Source organism: Centrocercus urophasianus, unplaced genomic scaffold (assembly GCF_019232065.1).
Source record: "Centrocercus urophasianus isolate 14NV4802_14NV808 unplaced genomic scaffold, USGS_Curo_1.0 seq_15, whole genome shotgun sequence".
In the NCBI taxonomy this organism is placed as follows: domain Eukaryota; kingdom Metazoa; phylum Chordata; class Aves; order Galliformes; family Phasianidae; genus Centrocercus; species Centrocercus urophasianus.
In genome coordinates, this window is record NW_024884697.1 from 28,488,902 (window position 1) to 28,514,159 (window position 25,258).

The following is a 25,258-nucleotide window of genomic DNA, read 5'->3' on the forward strand; positions in this document are numbered from 1 at the left end:
TACAGAATATTATTTCATGATCAAAATGGAAAGATACCCAATGAGACCAGCATGAGAAAGGCATGCTAATGGGAAGCAGATGGCATTCGGTAAGAGAGTAGCAGATAGTCCAGTGTAACAGACATCCCTGCTGCAGAGACTGGGGCAAGAGCTGGTGAGTGGCACTGCTGACTGCATTTCACTTTGTGGTCTATAAACTGCTGCTTGTACGACAGACTTTGTTGAACTGGGACCTGAGTTTGCTTTATGAGATGGTGGTCTCTGTCAGTCTGATCTTACGAGTGCTCTGTTCAGGGCAGAAAGGCATATGCATGTGAAATATATTTTTATGCATTATATACACAAATAAAAAACAATTCAAAACAAAGTGAGTGCATGTTTTGTTGAAGCATAAATTTATTTTCTTGTATTTGTGAGAATTTGTGACATTTGCTTTTTAGTGCGCTGTTAAAAATTCAATGTTAAAAATATACTACTGTTTAATGTGATTTTACAAATTCTAATCCCTCAAGTAATTTATTTTTCCAAAAACCTACATGCCACTTTTTCTGTATGTAGGAGGGCTGCATGCAAGTATCTTCATGACATCAAACAGTCATTTATTCTTTTTTTATGCTACATTTGTTGTCATTCTGAAACACCTAGGAAATTTTACTCATCATTTTACTGGTCATTTTCATCAGATCTATGCACCAGATCACACGTAATTGCTCAAGTATGGTCATTTTTTGTTGTCAGCTTAATTTTGTTAGTTATGCATCCAGAAAGGAGAAAAAAATTACTAAATAAAAATTATTTTCCACTATAGACTGTGAGAGTGTTGTGCTGTGATTTAAGAGCTGGTACTGAAAAATGTGATTCTGCAATCAATCCTTTCATTGCCTGATCACTCCCTTGCCAGCAAATTCTGTGTGCAGGTTTTTTTGCAGGCTTGTTGCAGGTCTTTCAGGTCCTCCTTTGTGGAAATGATTAACAAAAGACACATTTGTTTTGTAAAGCCAAGGACAGCTTTACAACACAGGATTCAGCTATTCTTCAAATTTGCATTCTACGTTGTTGGAACCCATAGTTTCATGGTTACTGGACTGGGTCTGTGCTTGGTGAAGACACAACTCCAAAAGGTCCACATCTTTGCTGTGTTGGGGGCCCAAGACTTGCACGCAGTACTCCACCTGGGGCCTTATGAGAGCAGAGGACAATCACCCCTCTGCTTATGGAATCCTGGAACCATTGGCTTTCTGGGCTGCAAGTGAATGGTGCCAGCTCATGTTAAATTTTTCATCAACGCCAAGTCCTGCTCTGCAGGGCTATTCTCAACTTTTTCTCCCTGTTTGTATACATATCTCAGATTGTCTAGACCCAAGTGCAAATCCTTGCACGTTGCTTTGTTGAACCTCATTAGGTTCACAAGGTCCCACCTTTTGAGTTTATCAGGGTCCCTCTGGACTATCTGAGATAGTAAAGCTAATGAATTACTGAATAGTTATCCCATTGCTTCTCTAGCAGATATTGAAGAGGTTCATGATAGCTCTGTATTTTTGTATTTCTGAAGTATCTTCATTAATCAAAAAAGTATAAGATCTAAAGACTAAAATTTTATTATGTGTACTTTCATAATTAAGAACTTTAGATAGCACTCTCTTAACACTGGGATTTTAGACTCAAACTTTCTGCTTCCAGAAGCTCTTTAGTCTGTCTTGACTTGATTCTTATCTTGTGGGTTAAAATTCCGTGCATTGTGTGAAGAGATGTTTGGATTATCTTCTGAACACTTTAGGGGCTGATTTTTGATCTGAGATGTCCTGGGTAATATTCAAATATGTCTTCAAACAGTCGGGATAATCTACCTATAAGTGTCAAGGAAACATACACTTGTACTTTTAAGTTTTGAAATTGATCTGTATTCGTTCACCACTGTATGTTAATATGCCTGTTTGGTGACTATTTCAACATCATGCTTTCATTTTTAGCATTGTATCATTTCCAGACTTCTCTCTCCCTGTCTTCTATCAAGGTCACTCTTTTTTTTAGAACATCTTAGTTCTGAGTGACTATTTTCATTTTCACATCAAAAATCAGCATATGTTTCAAAGGTCTTTACTAAAGCTTGGTTTTCCATGAGTGGGACTCAGGAGGTCCTATTATGGTTCAGTGACTGTTTACGAGGGAGGATAGTGATAGGACAAGGGGAAATGGTTTTAAACTGAAACAGGGCAGGTTTAGGTTAGATATGAGGAGGAAGTTTTTCACACAGAGGTGGTGACGCACTGGAACAGGTTGCCCAAGGAGATGCTCCATCCCTGGAGGCATTCAAGGCCAGGCTGGATGTGGCTTTGGGCAGCCTGGTCTGGTGGTTGGCAACCTGCACATAGCAAGGGGGTTGAAACTAGATGATCATTGTGGTCCTTTCTATAGGCCATTCTATGATTACAGACTAAAAATGCCTGTAAGTACCATGATTTTTCATGACAAATACTTCATACTAAACCTAAGGCTATACCAACTTCAGCTAAACTGTAACTTTAATCACACTTCATTCTTCATCTGTTGTAAAAGATTTTCGCCAATATTCACAGATTTGCATTTTTAATTAAAAATGTATGGATATTACCATGTTATGAGCATATATATATTTATGAGTTTATGTAAGCAAATATGGAAAACTCTGTTTTGATTTTTCAGCCAACAAAAACTGACATTTTCTTGAGGTTCCTATTTATGTGAAGGTAAATCAGAGAATACATATTCCATGTTTATGCATTATAGTAAGACAGATCATCACAGCTTGTATTTGTCGTTTGGTTTTGAAGTTTGCCGTGTTAACTCTCCTAGATAGTAGTTAGGTCAGAAGCCTACCTCTTAAGCTAATATGTACCTAGATTAAAATGCAAGCACGTCAGTACTAGCTTAGTCTTTCTATGCACTGTCATTCAAACTGAAGGTAGAACAGAGTTGTCAGGCACAACGTCACAGTGTTCTCATATAATCATGCCGCTCAGTCCTGGACTTAGTAATTTTAAAGTAGATTTTTTTCTTAGCATTTCTTAGATTTTTTCTTACCTGTGATTACCAATGAGAATTCTGAGGCAATGAAACAAAAGTATGAGAGGGACTGGTTTAAAGCTATAACCCATCTTTGGCGTGATCTATATTTTATAGAGAGGTAATAAAACTTAATATATAAATGATCTGTAATCATACATTTACTTAACTAGTATTGCAATAATGGATATTTCATAAATATAACATCTTTGTTTTTTCCCAGGTAAAATGAGATTATTGTCTTACTCCCCTGGAGAACCTTCAGTTGTGTGATAACACTGATATTTTAATTTCTATTTTCTCTTTACAGCTGGAAAGCATAGATTTTTTTTATATTTTTTAAATCCTTCTGTTTATGCTTTTACATAGTAGGGATTTTTGTTTCTTTAATTAAAAAAAAAAAAAAAGAAAAAATAGACTGTATAATCAGAGTGTGATTTGGGAAGCCTCAGAATTTTCCAAATTGTGTTTTTTCACTCTTTGTTCCAAGAGAGCAGAGCAAAGAGCTGGAGCCCAGCCAAATGGTTTGTTCAGAAAAGCCCAAATAGCTCATGTTAATATTATAAGGGAAACATCTGTAAGTATAGACAGGAATAATTAAATGTGATTTTAAATTGTACAGCTAATTCAGGCATGTAAATATAATCTACATTCAATTTCTTGAGAACTCAGAGAAAAAGGAATCTAAAAAAATATCACCAAACACCCAATCTGACTAAAGGAAGGGAGTGACATAGTAAAACACTCAGAAGAGAAGGGATAAATGCAACACTTACAACAAGCTTTTAGTATCAGTTAGAAGCTAAGGGTCAAAGATTATGGCAAAAGAAAGCTGTTCCGTTATCCTCCAAAACATTAAGCTAAACGTAAAGAAGCTTACCAGCATCACTGGAAGCTGCTTACCAACATTGATAGAACATTATTTTGAAAGGACTGGAGAGAGAGAATTCATTATTGTTTTGTGCAGAAAGAATGAATTAAGATACTGATTATAAACCTTTCAAAAGTTGTGGAATGAGAAATGGACAAATCCAAATAAGATGTTGAGAAGTCAACTGGTTTTCAATTAAATGCCAGCCAGGCGATTTCCAAGAGAAGGTGCACAATTTACGCAAAACGCTGTTTAAAATGCTTAATCAAGTAAGCTGAGATGACAAACAAGACCAGCTGTAGAGCAAAGATTGTACCGTATCAGCTGTGCACACAGTATGGTTCAGATTTGAGAACTATACATATAAGAAGTAATAATTGACCAAAAAATGTTCTTCAAAGGGGAATCTGATTTTAAAAGAAGCCTGCTTTATTCCATGTTGATAAAGTAGTATATTTTAATTTGTATCAACTGAACTTACAAAAAAGCAACTTTCCCTTTCATGTAAAGTTGATATCCTTGAGATTTTTCTCTTTTGTTCTTTTTTAAAGAATCTGTTGGTTTGCTCTACGGTGTGTTTTATGAATATAAATAAGGGAAAAGTACATTTTAATGAGTGACCATTAGCTGATTTCACATGGCTTTGTGTTTAGACAGTGGATAAAAAAAAAGCATGTCAAACAAATGGCAAGTAGCTGTACAAGCATGATCTAGTGTTATTTGCTTTCTTCTAAATGATATCAATCCTGCTTCCTCATGGGATGAACATTTACAGATGGATAGCTATGCCTTTGATGTCAATAACAAAAACTGGGAATAATCTTGATTTTTTGTTTATGTGAGAGAAACTCAATTTCAAATGAAAGTATGGCCTGGACACAGACTTTATGATATGGTGGAGTAACAACTGTATGGTAAAGGTTGTGCGCTCAAATATGCTTGAACAGTGGAAGAAATCTCTTTCCATTGTCTTTGAATTTCCTGTCTGCATTTTTTCATGCATTATTGAGCTGAAGCAACTAAGCCACAAAATTCTTCCTATGCTCAGATAACAACATTTTGGTTAAGGACTGCTATTTCTTGTAGCCAAGAGGCAGCAAGAAAGCAGTGTTACTAACAGTCATTTCTAGCAATCCTCCAACCTGCATCTACTTGCAGCCAAACTGGCTGTAGAGCATTCTGCAGCACCATTCCAGAAGGAAGAGTAAAATTCTATCTATAGAGGTAAAGCAGTTTCTCTCAGTTCCCGTCTTGCTGTTCATCCTTTTCCAACATACCCTCTATCAATCCTAATAGTACATCAGAATTCTTCATAAACCATTATCTAGTGTGTGTCTTCACTGTTCTTCCCAAATTGGTGCCTGAATGATTTTCAATTGTACCTATTAACATTTGGCAACCATCTTTACCTCTTTGTGCTTGCTGTACAAAAAAATAGCGTGATTCAGTGTTGCCAAAAAATTGCAAGATATAGTCTTGAATCTGCAGTAGCAACAATTTTATCTGAAAGCCTAAGTTTGGAATTTTCTGTGTCTGTCTTCTAATTAATTTCAAGGCAGCATGTTATCCTGGTTTCAAATGAGATAAGGTTAATTTTCTTCATTGCATCTAGTATAGTGCCATGTTTTGGATTTAGGAGAAAAGTGTTCATAGCACACACTGATGTTTTAGTTCTTGCTGAGCAGTGCTGCACAGATCCAAGGACTTCTCCACTTCTCACAATGCCCTGCTAGCGAGGGGGCTGGGGGTCGCAGGTTGCTGGGATGGGACAGAACAAGATCTTAACTAGCCATAAGGATGTCCCATACCATATGACATCATGCTGAAGAGTAAAGTGTAATATAATAATGCAACTTAATATAATGGTATATAAAATAATACTTTCCCTTTCTTATCAGTCCTGTTAAACTGTCTATATCTCAATCCACAAGTTTTACCACTTTCCGGTTCTCTCCCCATCCCTCTCTGGAGGACTGAATGAAAAGCTGTGTGGTGCTGAGCTGGATCAAATCCCACTGCATATTTGGTAGAAAGTCTTTCAAAACACAGTTCTTAAACTCTGAATGCTGTGTGGCCTGGTCACACTGCTGGCTCATATTCATAATTCAGTTCAGTCCATCAGTGCACCAAGGTCCCTTTCCATCAGGCAGCTTTCCAGCCACTGGCTCTTATCCACTAGCTCAACAAATATGATTAAATTAATAACGGTTAATAATTAGTATACTTTGTGGGAAATGGAGAGCCAGGTGAAAAGACACCAAGTGACATATTTGTTGTCATTTATGGATACTTTTATCTGAAGAGCAAGAACTTTGAAACCACAGTTGTCAGAATGGTAAATGATACCTTCTGGCACATGCAAACACAGATGACACAGGAGAAGTTGTACCGATGGTGTACAAGTCTAACAGTGAATTTCTGTCTCTGAGAGTGTCACGATACAAATACAAATGATGCCACTGCCCAAGAGCAGTACTTAATGGTCCGTGTGTTATAGCATATGGATGCATGCAAGTCTCACAGACAAAACTGTTGGATGGAGATATTGAAAGAAGGTATACTAGAAATAAATGTGAGCAGTTCATAAATTTCTCTTTTGAATATGTTTTTGCAAGGGACTCCTCCATGTCTCAGGAAGTGATGTTCTTTATATATATGCTTAGGCTTTAGCACACTGCACAGCAGGCACTCTGGTAAGCCTTCTGTTGCCACAGTCCAGGAAAGCTACCTTTAGGGACATAAGTACATCTTGTGGATGCATCCAGAGTGGCTGCCAATCTAGCCAGAATAGCTCAGCATCTATGTTGTATCTAAGCTAAATTAAACCGGATTTTTCTTATTGTTCCATTGATGCTGCTAGTGAGCTTTCTAACCTTTATGAGACAGGTCAGTTGAGCTTGTCTGTGACTTGCTGGCATATTCAGACCTTAAAATTTTTCCAAGATGAAGACTTTGTCTCAAGGAATGAATCACATCTTAATTACTGTATATTACCATTTGGTGTATAGTTTCATATATGCTAAAACAGAGTCTCCTGTATATAGCTATATGGCTATATAGCTGGGAGACTAAAACCTGTGCATTGCTGTAGTTTTGAAATAAACGCTTGCATTTCTGGAAAATTCCAAAACATTCAGGGTCTCCTCCTTACTTTAAAAATACTATTTGCTTTTTCTGTATAAAGGCCCTTTCAGAGTGAACACATTTTTAACCTTCTGTCAGGTTTTGCTTGTTGGTTGCTCACTGAATTCAGGGAATTACGGAATTGATTATGGAAAGACTTGGGTTGGAAGGGATCTTAAAGCCCATCCAGTTCCATCCCCTCACTGTATCAGGCTTCCCGGAGCCCCATCCAACCTGGCCTTGAGTCCTTCCAGGGGTGGGGTATCCACAGCTTCTCTAGGATCACCATTTTGTGTGTCATTCTTTTGTGATATGACTTATCCATTCACCAGAATCCTTCAGCTGTGCTTATTCCTCTACAGGACCTTTCAAAAGAACTTGGATTCTCTAGGTTTGTTTTCCCAGATCAGCCCGATGAAGGCACAAAACTCTTAGAAATAGGATGTGTGAATGTAGAATCACAGATTCATAGAATTCTTCTGGAACGAATCTATAAAGGCCATCTAGACCAACTTCCCTGCAATGATTGCACTCCAGAAATGCCTTTTTCTTTTCTCTGAATAAAAAAAATATTCTTATCATTCTAGATAAGAGTGCCACACCTGGCATGACTTCTACCTCTTGCCTTGAACAAAGCCACCAAGCTCCCAAAGGAAAGAAAGAAAGCTTTCCTGCGATGTCAGCCAAAGAAGAAACAGAGCTGAATGACATAATAAAAATTATGGTGTGGCTTTATGTCTCACATATTGCCTGTAATATTACCCAAACCTCTGCTTGTGCATTTGTAACACTAATAAGGAGTGCTAAAACAAGAATAAATATCTGCTGAATCATGGTGTCAATGGCTATATAAACAGCAAGTGCTTGCCACATGGCACCTAGTATTTTGTATTTTGTTGTATATATTCAGTGATTTGTGTGCACAGAAGGGATTTGAAACATGGTAGGAAATGGGTTGGTGTAGCAGAGTTTTGGTTGGTTGGTTGGTTGGTTGTGGGTATTTTTTTGCAGAAGCAAAATCAGATGTAAGACAGTGTGTGTGCAAATGCTGTGGATCAGGGAAATAATTCAGTTGTGACACAGCTCATAAGGGCAGTGCTGTAAACAGTGATGGAAAATGGTCAAATGCAGAAAATAATACCGGGTCTGTTCTGGAAGCTTGAGAATTGAACCACAGTATTATGTATCATTCATATTGATTAGTGAATTGTGACAGACAATTAATGTCATTTTTTCAGGATTTACCTATTATTAAAAAGTGTGTTTGTTAAGGCAAGAACAGTGTACTAGCTTTGACTAAACTGAGAAAACAAAGAGTAGATTGAAGGGGCCATATTTTGTGTCTGTGATTGCTTTTGTTTTGCAAGTGCAAATATAAAAAGAATTTCTTCCAATAAAAATGAAGGAGAAATAAGCTTGATTATTTTCAGGGTAGCAATGAATCTGCATTAAGAGCATTTAAAAATGTAAAAGTAGACAAAACTATTTTAAAATCTGACTATGTGTTTGCAGCCAAAAATATTTAGCTTGAAAAATATCTTCTCTTTTATAGATCAGGAAGACTTAGTATAAATATTTGTTGCATTAGTTTTCAAACAGTTACACATTTGTGTGTTCCAAAATGCGACAGAGTAGATTAAAATAAATTAACAGTTCTTTCTGAGGGATATGTATCAAATTTTTGACACTTCTGCTCATATGCCAAAAGAATTTCATAATTAAAGAAGACATTTTGTATTATCGATGTCTAAGTCATAAAAGTATTGAGCCATGATCCACAACAGACAGTTTTCTCTGTCTTTTCTCCCTAACGTCCAGCTAATAGAAGCATAAAAGCATCTTTCATATAGGTTTGCACATCAAGTGAACAACTCTGCAATTTTTAAGTATCTCAAAGAGGATGAATCCCAAAATGTTGGAGTGAAGCTTTTAATGACTGAATACTAAATGTAGCCCTGATTTTGTGTATGGTTGCCATGATGTAGTGAAAACTGTGATATAATAAAGAATTGATGTGTAGTTACTGGGCCACCTATATATAACTTTTATGTAAAAGCACAGAGCTGCAAAGCAGAGGAAAGGGAACGACTGCACACACTCCATGGTACACACATTAGTTCTCATTGACTTCACACTTAGACTTCACTAAATGTTCTTACTTTAACCTGGCTTAGCCACACCAGTCAGAAAACGAACAAACAAAAAACAACGCTTGCTTTTCAGAGGCTCATAAGCATTGCTGAGTTATTCCCAAAAGTACCAATGGGTTGTTTCAGTAAGAAGTGTTCTGCTCCACAAAACCAAGCAATGTGCCCACACACCATGCCATTCTGCCATCAGTGCTTTGTCATTCTTGCCCTATCAGTTGTTTCTCTGCTAAAAGACTGAGAGCAATACGTTTCTTGTTTAAACAGTTTGGGATGAGTGGGAAAGTGCTACTCCTGAGCTGCTTCAAGGCTGTTTCAAATTAAATAATTTGGTGTTACTTTTAAAGAGGAATATGATTTAAATGAGAGATTTTGAAAATTTGAAGCTTCTAGAAATAGAAATAAATTAACACTTAGAAAACTTGAGTCTCATACTTGATGGTGGTAGAAATGCGTAATTAAGAGAAAGATATGTAATATGCCAAAGGTAAAAGCTGCTGTCTTTAAGCACTGCTTAGAACACAGAATTTTTTCCATGCAGGCAGAGTGCTCATTGTGCCTACCTTTTCACTTGCTTGTGATCAATATTACCAAATGAAGTTACTCAAGCTACTCCATTTCCCAGCAATAGCACCATGAAGTTTTGCCCTCCAGGCTGAGTAGCTGCTCATGAACAACCTGTTTATTGTTACAAGATGTTGTGGTTCTATTGGCTGTTATTCCTTGCATTGCTCATTACTGAAAAAAAAAAAAATAATAATTAAAAAAAAAAAGATTTCAGAATTCACCAGAGTTTTGTATTTCCAGGCTTTCCTTGTGGATCTTGGCTGCCTCTGTATTCTGTTAATTTTGGTTAATTTCTGGAGGTTGCTCTCCTATTTTGACAATTTATCAAACTGTCAACAAAGCAATGAAAATCCTCCACTGGTTGTCAATATTACTTACTGAATGTTGTGGCATAGAACACATCACATCCTTGAGAGCTTGTCCAGCATCCTTTCATCTTTCAAGACACAGTTTGTTCAGTTGCTTATATGGAGAAGTGCTACTATGGAACTATTTGATGTACTTTTATTTGTTTCTAAAATACAGTTTGGCAGATGAAAACACCTTGGCAGGCAGCCTATGGACGCTAGTTTTCCAGGAATTATTAGTGCTCTGAGGATCACAGCATAGCTCCTACTAATGAAGGATTTGGAAAGTGTTTTGAAGGCATGGCCAAAGTATTACATCTTTGAAAAAAAAAAAGAAAAGAAAGAAAGAAAGAAACAGGCACTTGCTGCTAGCTTATTATCTGAAAAGATACTTGGGGTTCCAAACACCCACTGCAGGCATTGTCTGTGCTGGAAAGAATTGTCTATGGAAGAGAGATGTAAGGTTTGTGTGCGGAGCGTCCTGAGCAATATGCTGTAAGAGCAGTGACTTGGAAGGACAAGATACATAATCCTTACAGGTGTTCCACAGAGTGTAGCTCAGGTACCTCGGATCTCTTACTGCTTTTTGTTTGTTTGTGTTTGTTTTTCTGGACGTTTGCTTCTCTGAGGTTTTTAGAATTTTGCTTTCTGCTTTTGTTGCCTGTGTAAGTTACATGCTCTGAGCATGACTTTGAATCTCATTTTCTTTCTTTTATATGATATGGTATCATTTTTCTAATAACTGTAGTATATCATATTAAAAGGAACCATTTAATTTTCTGTAACAAAAGCTGTGAATCATAACATTTTGCTCATAGCTCGTAGCTTAATGATAACATTGTACATTATTTCCACAGTTAATGTGAAATGAAAGCTATGAATAGTTAATAAATTCGTGTTTTTATTTGGTAAAATGAAATCTAAGATGACAAAGCAGTGCCAGGCATACTTATTCTTTCAAGGAAAATATTTTTCTGTGGCATTTATATCTTAAAAAGTCAGCGAATGTGTATTGTGAAGCTTTCTGCATTTGCATACAGTTTAGCCATTTCTCTCACGAGACACTAAATAAAGTGAAAGGATATACAGTCATTATAATAGAGTCCATTTCTTTCTGAATCGAGTCAGTGTAGTTAGTTGTTTACAGTGTAATATCACATCTTTTAGCTCTTCAAGAAAGAAAAATGCATTCCGTGATTACTTTGTAAGTTGCTTTTCCTGATTTATCTTGATTATGTGAGGTGCATGGGTACATAGAATTACTGAGGTGATCAGTTGTTTTCTATTCTCAAGTATCAGCAGTGTTTTCAAATACTGTACAGCAAGACAGAAAGAAAAGTTTACTGGCCATTAATTGCATTTTGAAATACAGAAAGAAAACAAAATCTAAAATCACCAAACCACACAATTATCTTATTTTTATGGAAAATTTCTCTGCAGAGAAGGACTTTGGGATCCTGGTGGTCAAACAGATTGACCATGAGATAGCCATGTGCTTTTGTGTCCAGGAAGGCCAGTGATATCGTGGGGTATATTAAATTGAAGACCACCAGCAGATCAAGAGAGGCTGTTCTCCCTCTATTCTGCCCCTGTGAGGTCACATCTGGAGTCATGTGTCCAGTTCTGGGCTTCTCAATTCAAGAAAGACGGGGAACGTCTAGAGAGTGTCCAGCAGAGAGCTACAAAGATGATTAGGGGTCTGGAGCATCTATTTCCCTTATGAAGGAAGGCAGAGAGACCTGGGACTGTTCAGCCTGGAAAAGACTGATAAGGAATCTTATCAACTTTTACAAATTCCTAACAGTTAGAGCTAGGCTCTTTTCAGTGGTGCCCAGGGACACATCAAGGAGCCGTGGGTGAAAACTGGAATATAGGAAGTTCCATCTGAAGATAGGGAAGAGCTTCTTTACTGTGAGAGTGACGGAGCACTGGCACAGGCTGCCCACAGAAGTTGTGTATTCTCCTTCTCTGGAGATATTCAAGACCCACCAGTGCACTTTCCTGTGCAACCTACTGAAGGGAGCCTGCTTTAGCAAGGGTTTGGACTGGAGGATCTCCAGAGGTCCCTTCCAACACCTGTGATTCTGTGATTCTGGATTATTAACTTGTGAAAATTAAATTAAAGTGTATTATTTTGTTTCTTTTTTCCAAAATAATTCTAGCACCATTTTTGGGGGATGGGGGGGGGAGAAGGTGTTTTTGTCCTAACAGTTGTTTGCATTGTGTTGGTGCTGAGTACATTTCTCCCATAAGCTATTTTCCACAGTGACTGTCCTTGAACAAACCAGAAAATGAATTTGATTTCTCTAATGCAGAAGATAATTGGATTTCTCTTTATGGAATGCATCCCTTTAATGACTGTCTCTGCTTCAACCAATTTAGCTGCAACTGACCTGACATTGATCTGGTGATACGACTTTAAATAAATGCCAAAGCTGGGAGATAAGAGACCAACTGTCTGATATCAGAAAGAACATTTCCTGCCTCATCTTGCCATTTTTCTCAGAAAATGTCTCCTTCTTGAATGTCATTCTCATGAAATGTGCCACAAATAATTGGTTGTAGAGGAGCAGATTGCATTCTTCTAGCAAATATAATAAGTATTTCCCAGAAATCCTCTGAAGCAACTACTTTTGAAATTGAATAAAACCTCTCAAAGTAACTTTGCAGGTATTTATTGCTATGTAGATCCTTCCTAAGTGATTAAGTGGTACTAGTGTAGTGAATTAAACCTTTACAGAGTTCTTGTTCAACATTAAATATTTATCAGAATATTTAGTTAGCTTATGGCAGTGTTATAAAAAGCATGATAGCATGTTGACCTGAGAAAAAAATTACTTAGAGAAAACAATTGATAAAGGTGGTATTTCAGAGCATAATGCATTCTTTCTTCAGGCTGATTTTAATGGAACTAGAATATCCTAGAATGTGTATTTTTACTTATTTAACATGTTATCCTTTGGATCCAGTCCTCCAGGCTATTATGCTAAGTGCTTTTAACTGTAAATGGACAAGGAGCCAAAATTTAGAATTTGGTTCCTACATGGTTTAGATTTAATCATGGCCTATGTGTTCCTCTAATGTTGTTAATGTCAGTGAAAATAGTAGCTAACTCACTACATTGTAAATTAGATGCTAAAAACATTATACTAAATCAAATTCAATGGAAAATAATGATAAAAAGTCTTAATTTCCAGATTAACGTATTTCCTTCTAAAATTTAATTGTTATTTTCATTCTAATCAAAACAATCAGTAATTTTCTGCTGTACTGGTACCAATGACAGACAGTAAGAATTTGTCCTACTTGACTTTACTAACATTTGCTCCCCCTATTTCCTTTTTCTGTTTAATTCTGACTCTTTATGTATAGGTGGCTTTCCACATTTCTGGAACTTTTGCACAGTGGCATTGATGAGCTTATTGTATGTAACTTTCAGTTCTTTATAGCACAGTTATCTGGAAGTAAATAGATGTGAAAACAAGGCTTCCCAAAAGTGGAAGGGCCGGAGGGGCTATTAACCTCCCACAGTTAGCTGAAAATCATTTTTAATTCTTTTGTGTACTACGCAGAAGTAGTGCATACATATGAGTCTCTGGGCAGAGAAACAGATGGTCTTTTCAGACAGGAATTATGAAAACGAGAATAAATATTTCATAATTTTAAATTCCATGCAAGTTTTAAGGGTTTTTCGTGTCTCTGTTCCCAAGTGTGTTTTTCTTTCTGAAAGCAGGAAGCAGGAGAAGATTGTAAATGGCATATAGCGCTTAATTTGCAGGCTTGTACTCCCTGGTTACAACTCTCGCTTCAAGAGTGAAAACACTGCCAGTGTTGCTCTTGGAGAAGTGGGTCCCTGGCCCAGGCTGGACTGGAAAGCCATACGTATGTGAGCTTATGTATGGCCATAGGCAAAAGTAACTTACGTCCTGTAGATTGCTACAACTCCTAGGTTAGTTCTTTTCTTCTTATCTTTGGATATCCCACTGGTTTCCTTGTTTCTCAAGGAACTGCTCACACTTCTAGGGGCTGAATGTCTAGCATACCTCATGTTGACTGAAAGCGATACTGCAGATGCTGTTTTTCTATTGCCTAATTATTAAAGTCATCAGAACTGAAACAGATTTGTTTTAGATGAAAAGAAGTGTTCTTTGAGTCCTTCTGAGTGTCTCTTTCATGACAGCAGTTTTCCTGTATGTTTTTTTCTGTGTAGGTCACTGACATGATGCTTCAGGACAAACCCTACCCAGATTGGGGAAAATCAGCCAGAGCTTTCTGGAAGAAAGGGAACGTTAGGATCATTTTATTCTGGTAGGAAAATAATAACATCAAATTATACTAAATGAAGCTTTTATAGAACACCCAAAAATGTGTCTTCTCCTTCTCTGTGTCATGAAGCAATGTGATGGCAATAGAAGGCAAGAAAAGAAAAGAAAAACTTAACAGTAGATCTAACAAAAAGTTGATCATTACTAAAGCTGTATACATGCAAACACTTCCTAAACAAAGTAACTGATGTAAAAATATCATTTTAAAACTGATTTATACTGTTTCTTTTCTAATATACTTGGGACTGTTTATAATGGAGTTGCAAATGTTTTGCTGCACGTGATAATATTTAGATGTCTAATTGTCAGTTCTTTTAATTAAGGTAAGTACAAACGTAAATGTCCTTTTGTGGCCTTTAAATTATTACGAGTAAATCTTTGAATTTGCTCTTGAATGGGATTGCAAATAGCAAATCAGCCACAGATTGTAAAGAGAAGTATTTAATAATAAATACAAAAGTTGTAAGGCGAAAGCAAATGTTTGACCATAAGTGTAGTGTCTTCCAACTAAATTCAGATCAAGTGGCTCTGCTGAAACAGAACATAAATTATGCCAGGAAAAAAGTGGAAGATGGAAAATGTATAGTCTAAGGGGCAATCAAGAGGTCCTGGTGGTTAAAGATAAAATAAATTGAAGGGCTTTTTTCAGATACATTAGCAGCAGAAAATGTGATGAAAACATCAGCAGACCTGCTTTTTTTTTTCCTAAGAGTTGAAGGAAAGACTTCAAAGGAATTTTTACAAAGAAGTTGAAAAAATTACGTAACTGAATTCTGCTACAGAAATTTCAAAGAACTATCTATAATTTTAAAGTAGTAAAGGTGAGATGCTATGTTAAATTGGGGCAATTAACGGAAACACGAAGAGAAATTTGGAGGCTGGAGAAAATAGGAGATTCAGATGGTTGAATGTCTGCAACCAAGTCTTATGGGGAACTGATGCAAATTTCATTCTCTCTTAAATGCCTAATGAAGAAATGAAGGCTAAAAACCGTTTTTTGTTTTGTTTGTGATGCTTAGTTGAACAAACAAGAATTATCTTATTGGTCAGTAAGTCTTAATTCAGTATTAGCTAAATGGAATGGATACATCATTAATAATAGAATGAGGAGAAAAACGGATAATTCAATTCCACTAAAAGAAACCAGTGTAGCTCTGCTGAAAGAAAACCTTCTCTGACCTGGTAGAAGTCTTTGACTGTGTCGTCAAAATAATGGATTAGGAAGAAATGCTTGATCTAATTTGTTTGGACTTTCAAAAGGCTTCTGACAAAGTTCTTCACTGAAGGCAATTAAGAAAAATAGTAAGCCCCATGGAGTCTGATGAAATAATTAAGGAATCAGCTAAGAGATATGTAGCAAAAGGCATAAATAAAGTAATGCCTTTCTGCTGCTCTCGTAAGAGTGGGAAGAGCCGTTCTTTAGTGTTAGAAATAGTGATTTGCATATATCATGTGGTTATGTATACATTAGTGACATGGCAGAATCTGAAGATGAGGCAAACAGTTTGAACTGGTAAGTGCTGGCATGTAACAAGGATCATAGAAAGCTAGGTGGAAAGATACTGTGATTGAAAAGGTAGAGTTGTGCTGGAAAGCTCAAACAGCTCCCTGTCATTATGAGACATGAAGAGGAAGGTTTTGCACTGTACTGAGGTGGGCAAAAAAGTAAAGCCGATGAATTTTAAGTGGCTCGGATATGTAATAAGAGAGCCAGCAAAGAATGGTGTAATTTGGTTAAGTCAGTAAAAAGATCAGTGTAGAACATCAAATTCTTTTTAACTAAAGAGTAGCCTTGTCTGAACAGCTGTAAAGGACATTAATGAAGAGTGAAGTGAAAAAAAAAACAAACCTTAATTCCTTGATTACACAGAAGAAAAGGATGGAAAAAGGTAATGTGGTAAAGAGTTTTCTTTTCAAATTTATATGCCAGATATGGAGAATAATAAGATATTATTGAAAGCATATTTATGTTGTTGCGAAAGATGCTATGACTTCTTGCAGTCTGAAATGTTATAAACATGTATTTTTTTCAAGTAATATTCACAGTAACAAAAACTATGAACAGTTTAAAATTGAGATAAAATAATAAGAAAAGATATTTCTTTTTGTGAGTGATTCTCATACTAAAGAGTATGCTTAATGGGGTTTTAGAAGCCTAAAGTGCAGTATAAGTGCTTTTATTTTTAACTTTAAGCATTGAACTGGAACCATCCTGTGCAGCAGTCTACATTCTGTGGAAACATTTAGATTGTGCATATTAGACATCAGTAAAAAATAGACTTCCTTTTCCTTGTAAGTAAGAAAAATGAAGAATGAATGAAAGTATTGACAGTCATGCACAATAAAGAGACGCATTCCTATTTCATTTGTTATTGTTTAAGTAGGGTGATGTGAGCAGCCTCCTTTCTGAAATGTTCCAGGTGAACCAACCTTGGCAGTATGTGCTACACAGATACTAGTATACCAAAATCCGTTTATTCAGCATGTTTCTTACTGATACACCTGTTTTGCAGAGATAGTGTAATTCAGTCCACTGTACATTGATTATTGCAAATAATAGATATGTGATGCACAGTTTTAAGTGGTTAATGAAATTAAAATATTAGATACCCACTGGACTTATTTTTCTGGTAGCTTCATTTTTACTTCCAGGTTTTTCTTCATAAAATTAGAAAGTGTCTCTAAACATACCAAAGGCAAATGGACTGTCATGGGGATAGAGACATCATCCACTTGTTTCTAACAGTTGTAGTGACTTTGTGTTTCTCATTTGTCATTTAACATGCATCAGACCAAGTTAGGGGCTGACCTCCTCGAAAGGAACTCTTCAGAGAAGAATCCTAGTGTCCTGGTTGGCCATGAGCTAGCAGTGTGCCCTTATGGCCATGAAGGCCAATGGTATCCTGGGACGTGTTACAGAAAGTGTGGCCAGCAGGTTGAGGGAGGTGGTCTTTCCCCTCTGCTCTGCCCTGGTGAGGTTGTACCTGGACTTCAGTGTCCAGTTCTGGGCTCTCCAGTTCAAAAAACACAGGGACTTCCAGAGAGTGTCCGGCAGAATGCTACACAGATGACTGGGACCTGGAGCATCTCCTGTATGAGACCTGGGACTGTTCAGCCTGGAGAAAAGAAGACTAACAGTGGATCTTATCAATGCCTATAAATATCTAAAGAGCCAGAGTGAAGAGAATGAGGCCAAGCTCTTTTCAGTGGTGCCCAGTGATAGAAGAGGGGGCACTAAGCCCCTAAGTTGAAGTTCCATCTGAACATGAAGAAAAACTTTACTGTAGGAGTGATGGAGCACTAGAACAGGGTGCTCAGAGAGGCTGTGGCGTCTCTTCTCTGGAGATGTTCAGAACCTGCCGGGACTCTTTCCTGTGTAATGTACTGTAGTGAACTTGCTTTCATAGGTGGGTTGCATTCTGTGGTCTACAGAAGTCCTTTCCAGCCCCAACAATTCTGTGATTCTGTTATTTGGAGCTATTTTCAGTTTTCCAATGCAACTAATTAGGAAAGATTTTAATTTAGTTTATTCTCTACTGCTTCAAATCAACCTTGGGAGCATTGTCAGCAACCACTGTTTGTCTGTTCATGAGGATTCTGGCTGCGTGTGAGTGTCTTCAAAACATAATTCTTCCACAAACAATTGAACTAAGTAAAAAATATCAATTTGGTATTTGTACTTGTCTCTTCCATTAGTGCTTTATTGAAGTACTTCATCCTTTTTTTTATAACTTTTTTTTGTTTTTAATTTTAAAAATCTCCATTTTTGTTATAGACAGCTCTGCTGATGGGTAATTTCACCATGTAGAGGCACCTTTGTACAATGTTATTATGGTCTGTGTTACACTGAACATGAATTGGGCAAGATGGCCTTCAGAATGCAATGAAGTATCAGGAATGGTGGTAAAACTAGGATGGTACAGGTAGGTCTGCAGACTACAAAAGGAAGATAGGAGTAGAATACTAAATATCTGCACCATCTGGCTGTCTGATGAGGCTGTGGTAGAGAGATTGTCTTCAGTGCTCTGCAGAGTTACAAGTGTGAATTGAAATAGCTTGATTTATAATTTTGGATGTGTTGATAATTTTTCTTGTTTAGGAGAGATGTTGTATGAAATACAAGGATTGTCATTTTTAAAAAGCTACAAGAGAAAAAGTGTTGAATTCATGCAAACAAAGATCTTGGACAAGACTAACTGTGAGCAAATAACAGTGGCTTCTGAGAAGTTAAGTAAACAGCTTAGATCATTAGGTTTTTTAAATTTATGGACATTTGATGAAGCAGAGAGAGATGTACTATGTAAGCAGACTGGTTATTTTCTGAATAGTTTTTGGAATGCTGAATAAGTCCATCCTATACTAAAAGTCTCTATTTATAAGGAAACCATTTGTTAAGACAGGAGAAAGACAACTGAATATATTATTAAATGAACTGCAAAAGGGATAAAATAGTGTCAAGGCAATCCATGAATAATTACTTAAAACTGAGTTAATTACAGAATCTCTCTTCTGTACAAAATAAGTGCTGATTCATTTAAGGTTTTAGCAAGAAAGTCATGGACACTCAAGGCTGCTTAACTGGTTTATGGAGCAAAAGTTGGAAATTATAGAAAAGGTGGCAGGAATCTTATGTCCCTTCTGATGTCCAGGAACTCAGCTATTGCAGGATCTGCTCTTTACAGTGTCTTCTGTGGCAGCCCACCAAACCCTGTGAGGCCTCAACCATAGCAGTTATGATAACATCACCAGGACATCTCTGGGCAGTGCATACTTTTCAGTTAATAGAGGAACGACTCAAATACTCTCCCTTGACAAACTGTTCCAATATTAATAGTCCTCAAATTTTCTTATCAGAGGACAAGATTATAGTGAGCAAGATGTAAAGAATTCTGCATGCGAACATTTAACTGTAGGGAAAAACAGAACATGAACAAAAAGAAATGAGATTACTGGAAGAGAGGATAAGAGCTGCTAAGATCTGTGTAACCACAGAAGAGAAGAATGATATGCAGAGGTAGATTATCAAAATGGTGGAGTGTGGAGATAACAGTGGATTGTGCGGCTGCATATTGATTGCAGACAGAGTGACAGAATAGTATCCACAGCTCCCTGTCTGAATATGCAAGTAGCACGCTGGAATCCATTTCTGTGGTGTCCCCAGCTGTACGTCTGTTGTACATATACACAATGATCAGTATTCATTGGTGCAGTAGTGTCTTTGACATAGGATTCTTGCCCAAAGTAATAGGAAAGAACATACCAACTTGGAGAAGAAATAAAATGATATGGAAAATTATAAAATTATGATTCTCTGAGTTTTCTATGTTTGACTTTGGAAACTGAACAATATTCTCATAGTATGTGTTTCCATAAGCTCTCTAGCTTTCTTTAATGAAAAGCAAGATTACATGTCCTCAAAAATGTGTTGATACTTACGGTACTTTGATTCTGCAAGTTTTTAATATGGTTTTAAAAGATTTTATTCAAATTAATTGCTCAGAGTTGCTACAGGCCACAAAGTCGTATACATCTGTTATTTTGTGTTAAACATGGTTTTCTGTAGGATTTTTAATTGGACAATATTTCAGACCCTGAGACTCAAGGAAGCTTCCTTACAGGATAGAGAGCCATATCTCCCATCCAGAAATGAGTGATTTTCTGTTATGTACCTAATTAAGTGTTTGGTTTGATAAGTTAAACTTCTGTATTCTGTGCCTTCACAGTCAGGGTGATAAATGTGTACTGGACAACTGTGTTCATTTCAATTATATGAATATAGTTCATATATTTGTTTAAAAGACAGCTTCTTGCACATCCATTCTTTTCATTATACTCTGCACTAAGAAAAGTGCATTATAGCTTTGCCAACCTAAATTACATAATGATCCAAAGAAAACAAACCTTTTATTAAGTTTGTGTAAAGGGTCCCATGCTGCAGTCACACAAATACAACTGCACAAAGCAACAAAATAATTATGTTTCTGTGTGGTGAAATATGCATTCACACGCATACATTGTTATCTCCTTATTTTGAAGTTTTAGAAGCTTACTTATTAATAATTTGCCTTGCAATAGGAAACTCAGTCGGATTGAAGACCGGAATGACGTAGAAGGGAAGGAAGATTTCCCAGTAAATATTGTAAATATTGTAAGTCAAAAGAGCATAAAAGTAATTTACAGTATTGGTGCTGCCAGTGAATCTTTCATTCTGATGCTATAATCAAAGTGAGTAATTTCAATTTGGCCTCCAAATAGGCAAGAAAACAAATAAGTTCCTTGCTATTTATTTTCAGTCACAATACAAAGTGTTCACTTTCACAGAGGATTTATATTGAATAATTTGACTGCTAATCTGGGCAGGCATTGTTAAATGTATTTTGAGAAGATAAAACTGTCTGAATAGTAATTGTGGCATGTAGTCTGACAATCAAGAAATAACACAATTTGTCAAGAGGTGACTAAAATATTTTTGATAGCTTTCATTTGATGTATTGGTAAACCCTGCAGTAAGATACGATAATTAACATGTCTTGAAAATAAATTATAATAATCCAGACCAACTTTCTTTCATACAAATGATGTTCAATTGTTCTTCTTATTTTCAGTTAACCATCCTATACTACATTATCTGGAAATATATTATTATCTGAAATATTCATACAGAGGTTTTTGTACAAATCTATGTTTGATCCTGTTCACATTCTCTGTTTTGTGTCATAAGGATTATTTTCTCATTTTGATAGCACAGTGCTTCTATACTGTCTAGTATGGAAAAGTGAGAGCGGTCAGATCTCACCAGAATGGTTCAAGTTTGAATAACCCCATGAGTCAGCCCCCTTTCTGGGACTGTTTTTTGGGACCTCATTCTCTTATGCTATTTCCCAGCTCCTCATTCTATGAAGAGCACAGCGTCAGTAATTCAGGGTTGTCCCATGAGTCTGCTTTACCCAGTGAGCTTTTGTTTTCAGCTGGAAGAGTTGTTCAGTCCCTCCTCTAAGATGCTTCTGCCTCCCACTGATTTCCAGTGCAAGTAGCTCCAGTCCCTGGCAAAACACATCCGTCCCTTTCCTTTCTTTCTCACTCCTTCATTCCCTTCCTTCCACACAACAATAGCCCCAAAACTGCCAACATTCTGTGCTCTATTTGTGATAGGAAGAACAGTGGAATGAGGAAGGAAAAGCATTTGAGACAAAATCATGCTCGGGGAGCCTTGAGATCTCCGATTCAAAAGTCGCTATCACTGTGAAATCCCTTTGGCATGAAGATTAGATTTGTTAAATTCATTTTGTTCGAGTTACATAAAGTGGTCACATTCTCCTATTTATTTTTATGGAAAGTCCTTGTCTCACTCCAGTTTATAGGAGGGAGAGGAGGTTCTTTGATATTTTATATACCCAGCGTGAGATTAAGAAACAACGGTTCAAATGTTGGTTCGACCAGTTTTTTAGAAATCGTAATCAGGGGGATGGGGAAGGGAAGGACGGTGACTATTATGAATTAGGATGATGGGGAAGGGAAGGAGGGCAGTAGAAAAGATAGGAAATAAGCAAGAATTGCATGAAGCGGGGATAGTCACCGCAAGGATCCAGCAGTGGTCCCATTGCACGACGTTCCAATGGTCTGAGGGAAAAGTGCAGGGGGAGAACAGCAGCTGCTGGCTGGCCTTGGACAGCAAGCAGGTAGCAGGAAGAAGTTGCAGGGTAAGTCCAGGAGGAAGCAGGAGGGCTCAGGTAGCAGGCTCAGGGGAGTCCATCAGCATGCAGGAATTCCATAGTGAGGGATCTGATGGTAGACGCCTTTCTTCAGCATGCGGGTCTCATGTTGTGAGGAATCTGTTGTGAGGCTTCTCATGTCCAAAAAATCTTTTTTATCTTTCTCCTTCTGCCAACATGGCTTTCCTGGGCGCTTGAGTAAGAGTCATGTGCAGTACTCCCTGAGATGGCCATTTTCCTTGAAATAAGCCCACATAAAAGACTGTTTCCTAGCCATTAATCTGTGGCTTATTTCACTCTCTCGTTGCCCCTGGCCTTGTCCATCTGTGTCCCTCAGACAAAGGATTTCACAACCCTTGCCCAGGACTTGTCCATCCGTGTTCTCTAGACAAAAGATTTCTCAGCCCTGGTCAAGGACTTGCTTGGACTTGTTCATCAGCAAGCTTGGAGGCAATGTCATAAAAGAATAATCCCTTATAGTCCTGCAGATCAAACAAAATGTATATTCTTTCTTATTTGTGTCTGTGAATAAAAGAAGGATTGGCAGAGATGGAGAAGGAGTGCAGCATGGCAGTTAACTCCCATATGATGTAGGACACACATGCGCATCCATCTCCACATCCACACTATAGACAGCAGAAGAGGTGAGTGAGGGAGCTCTCACCACCCGTTGTTAAATGTCATTACCCTGTTAAGTTCTAGTGTTTAAGTATTTCATATACTGATGCAGTAAAAAAAAAAAAGACTATTCTGACTGAAAGCTACTAATACAGAACAGAGAAAAAGAACACCCCTTTGCAACAGTGGATTTAGGACTGGGCCTGTAAACTTTTCTTTCACCTTTGATTTGGCTTAAATTCTTTTAACTGTTGTAGTACCCCTGTATTTTGTAGCATATACTTTCAGTCGCTCAGCCTGTTTTTGAGCTATATTTGGTATGTACTTGCTGTCTTCAAGAGCTGATAGCCTGTTAGAGAAAGAGACTGTTGTTATGCCTACATAATTGCTAGATCCCTAAGTATAGCCCTCATAATTGGATGGATATGGCAACCCATCTTCACCTCTTAAAAAGTACATTTTATTCTATCTCTGTTAGTGAGCAAGAGGTATATCATGAACAGTTACTAAAAATATTTTATCCAAAGCGTAGCTTTAATAAAACTTCTTAAAATGTGGTGTCTGCAGTGCTTCAGTAATAATGGCCCTTCTAAATGAAAATGCTCTCATAAAATCACATTCTATGCCAAAAGAAAAAAAAAAAAAAAAAAAAGAATATCTGTAATGCTTAGATGAAAATTCCCTTTAGCAGAATTCAAAAATTATTTTCTTTGAAGTAGTTAAATGTAATCCTTCGTTCAGACACGGAGGCAGTGTAGGTGTTGCAGCAAGTCCTCTTTTAGCTTAATCTGCACCAGAAGGTTTCCACAGACTTTTTCCTGAACAGTAGACACCTCTGCCTCCTCCCAGGCCCCAAAGAAGATCCACCAGGAGGGCTGCAGTGTCACTAATGTGGTTGGTTGTTCTGTTACTCTTCTCTTTCTGATTGTTTTCCCTTCCCTCCTCATCTGCAATATAAATTCATTTGTTATTAACAAAAGCATCTCCAATCTTTAGTATTTACAGCTAGTGTATTTCTAGATACACTGTAAAATTAGAATGAGTATCAGAAAATTGCGTGCATTGTATAATCATGCAGGCATAAGAAAATGCTGAAAATTGAACTGTAATAATATATAGTCAAATAATTGTGAATCCTATACCAAAAACAGAAGTTATAAGTATTGCAAATAGATCAGCACTCATATTGTGGGCTATTGATGATACAACAGAAAAAAAATACATGTTGGGTTATCAGTGTAGGAATTCCTATCTTGAACCCTTGCTTAAGCATGCTCAGGCCTGGTAAAATTGTTGCCCAAAACATGCTCTGACTGGCCCAAACGTAAGCCTCTTTGGAGAAACCATAATGAGTCCACGCTGCATGGAGAAGACACAGCCTCAGCCAGTAGTTCTGTGCAAGATGGGCATTCTGAAAGGCCACAGAATTCAAAGGAGATCAGTAAATGAGTGCTGCTGGTACTCACAGCCATCATTCACAGACTTTGTCATGGCTAGATTCCAAAAATCAATTCAGTTTTGTAAGATAAATGTGGTGATTAGAGCAATCAAATTATTTCCCTTCCTGGAATCCTGGAATATTTTTTTAAACTTGCATTTCTCCATAATTCATGTTTAAACTTGTGCATTAGAATTTGCTGATGTATTTAGCTGAAATCTGGACTCATCATCTTTCTCATATTCCCGTATTTCCCATAAAAACTCAATATTTGCATGTTCTAGATTGAAAAGCACATAGGAGTCATTTCAATGAAAGTGATTACTCAATTAAAATTAATGTTTCAGGATGTGCTTAACAAAACCATGAAGGTGAATATACACGTTAGTAATTAGTCCTTGCTTATAACCTCCATTTAGGAAATAAGGAGAATTTGTTCTGCTTCTTCCTTGCTTTTCTACTTTGAAAACAAATCACTAGAGCTTAAAAATTAGAAGAATTGGTTGACAACCCTCTAAATCAGGACATGCAATGCTAAAGTATCTTTTTTTTATCCTGGACAACATAAAGAGAATATCGTCGCCATATTTTTATTTCAAATAATTGCATACTGTCTGTCTGTAATTGTGACAGCAGAGAAAACAGCAGCTCAGGCAAAGAATAGATTAAATTTTAAATAAAATCACATTGAAAGACAAAAGGAGCCTCTGGGGTTTTTTTGTTTCTTAATAGGTGCTTTACTGTCTTTTCTAGATTTTTTTAAATTTTTTTTTAATAACACTTAAAAAACCACAGTAGCAGTTAAATGCTGGCTCAATTTCAGACAATATATCTTTGAGGTACTTTCTCTAAATGGAAGTTATCCCAGTGAACATGATGAATTTCTCATATGCAGTAATCAAAGTCAGGAGCTTCAGTAAACATTGTATAAACAATAATAGCATTATCGTGGTACCAAATATTTTCCATCTTTTCAGATTCTTTACCTACTGAAGTAAATGATCTTTTTCTTGAAGAAAACCTTGAATGTGGTTTACTCTTGTTTGTCTTGCATTGATGATTACTTTA

At 36.9% G+C, this 25,258-nt stretch overlaps 1 protein-coding gene across 2 annotated transcripts in view; it reads left to right on the top strand.

Moving 5' to 3' along the window:
* Window positions 1–25,258, top strand: part of TMEM117 (transmembrane protein 117) — a 192,833-nt gene that overhangs the window by 105,898 nt on the left and 61,677 nt on the right. For both annotated transcript variants that reach the window (XM_042816395.1, XM_042816396.1), the window contains exon 4: window positions 14,308–14,405. In XM_042816395.1, the coding sequence (XP_042672329.1) occupies window positions 14,308–14,405 (98 nt within the window). The remainder of the gene's footprint in view (window positions 1–14,307; window positions 14,406–25,258) is intronic.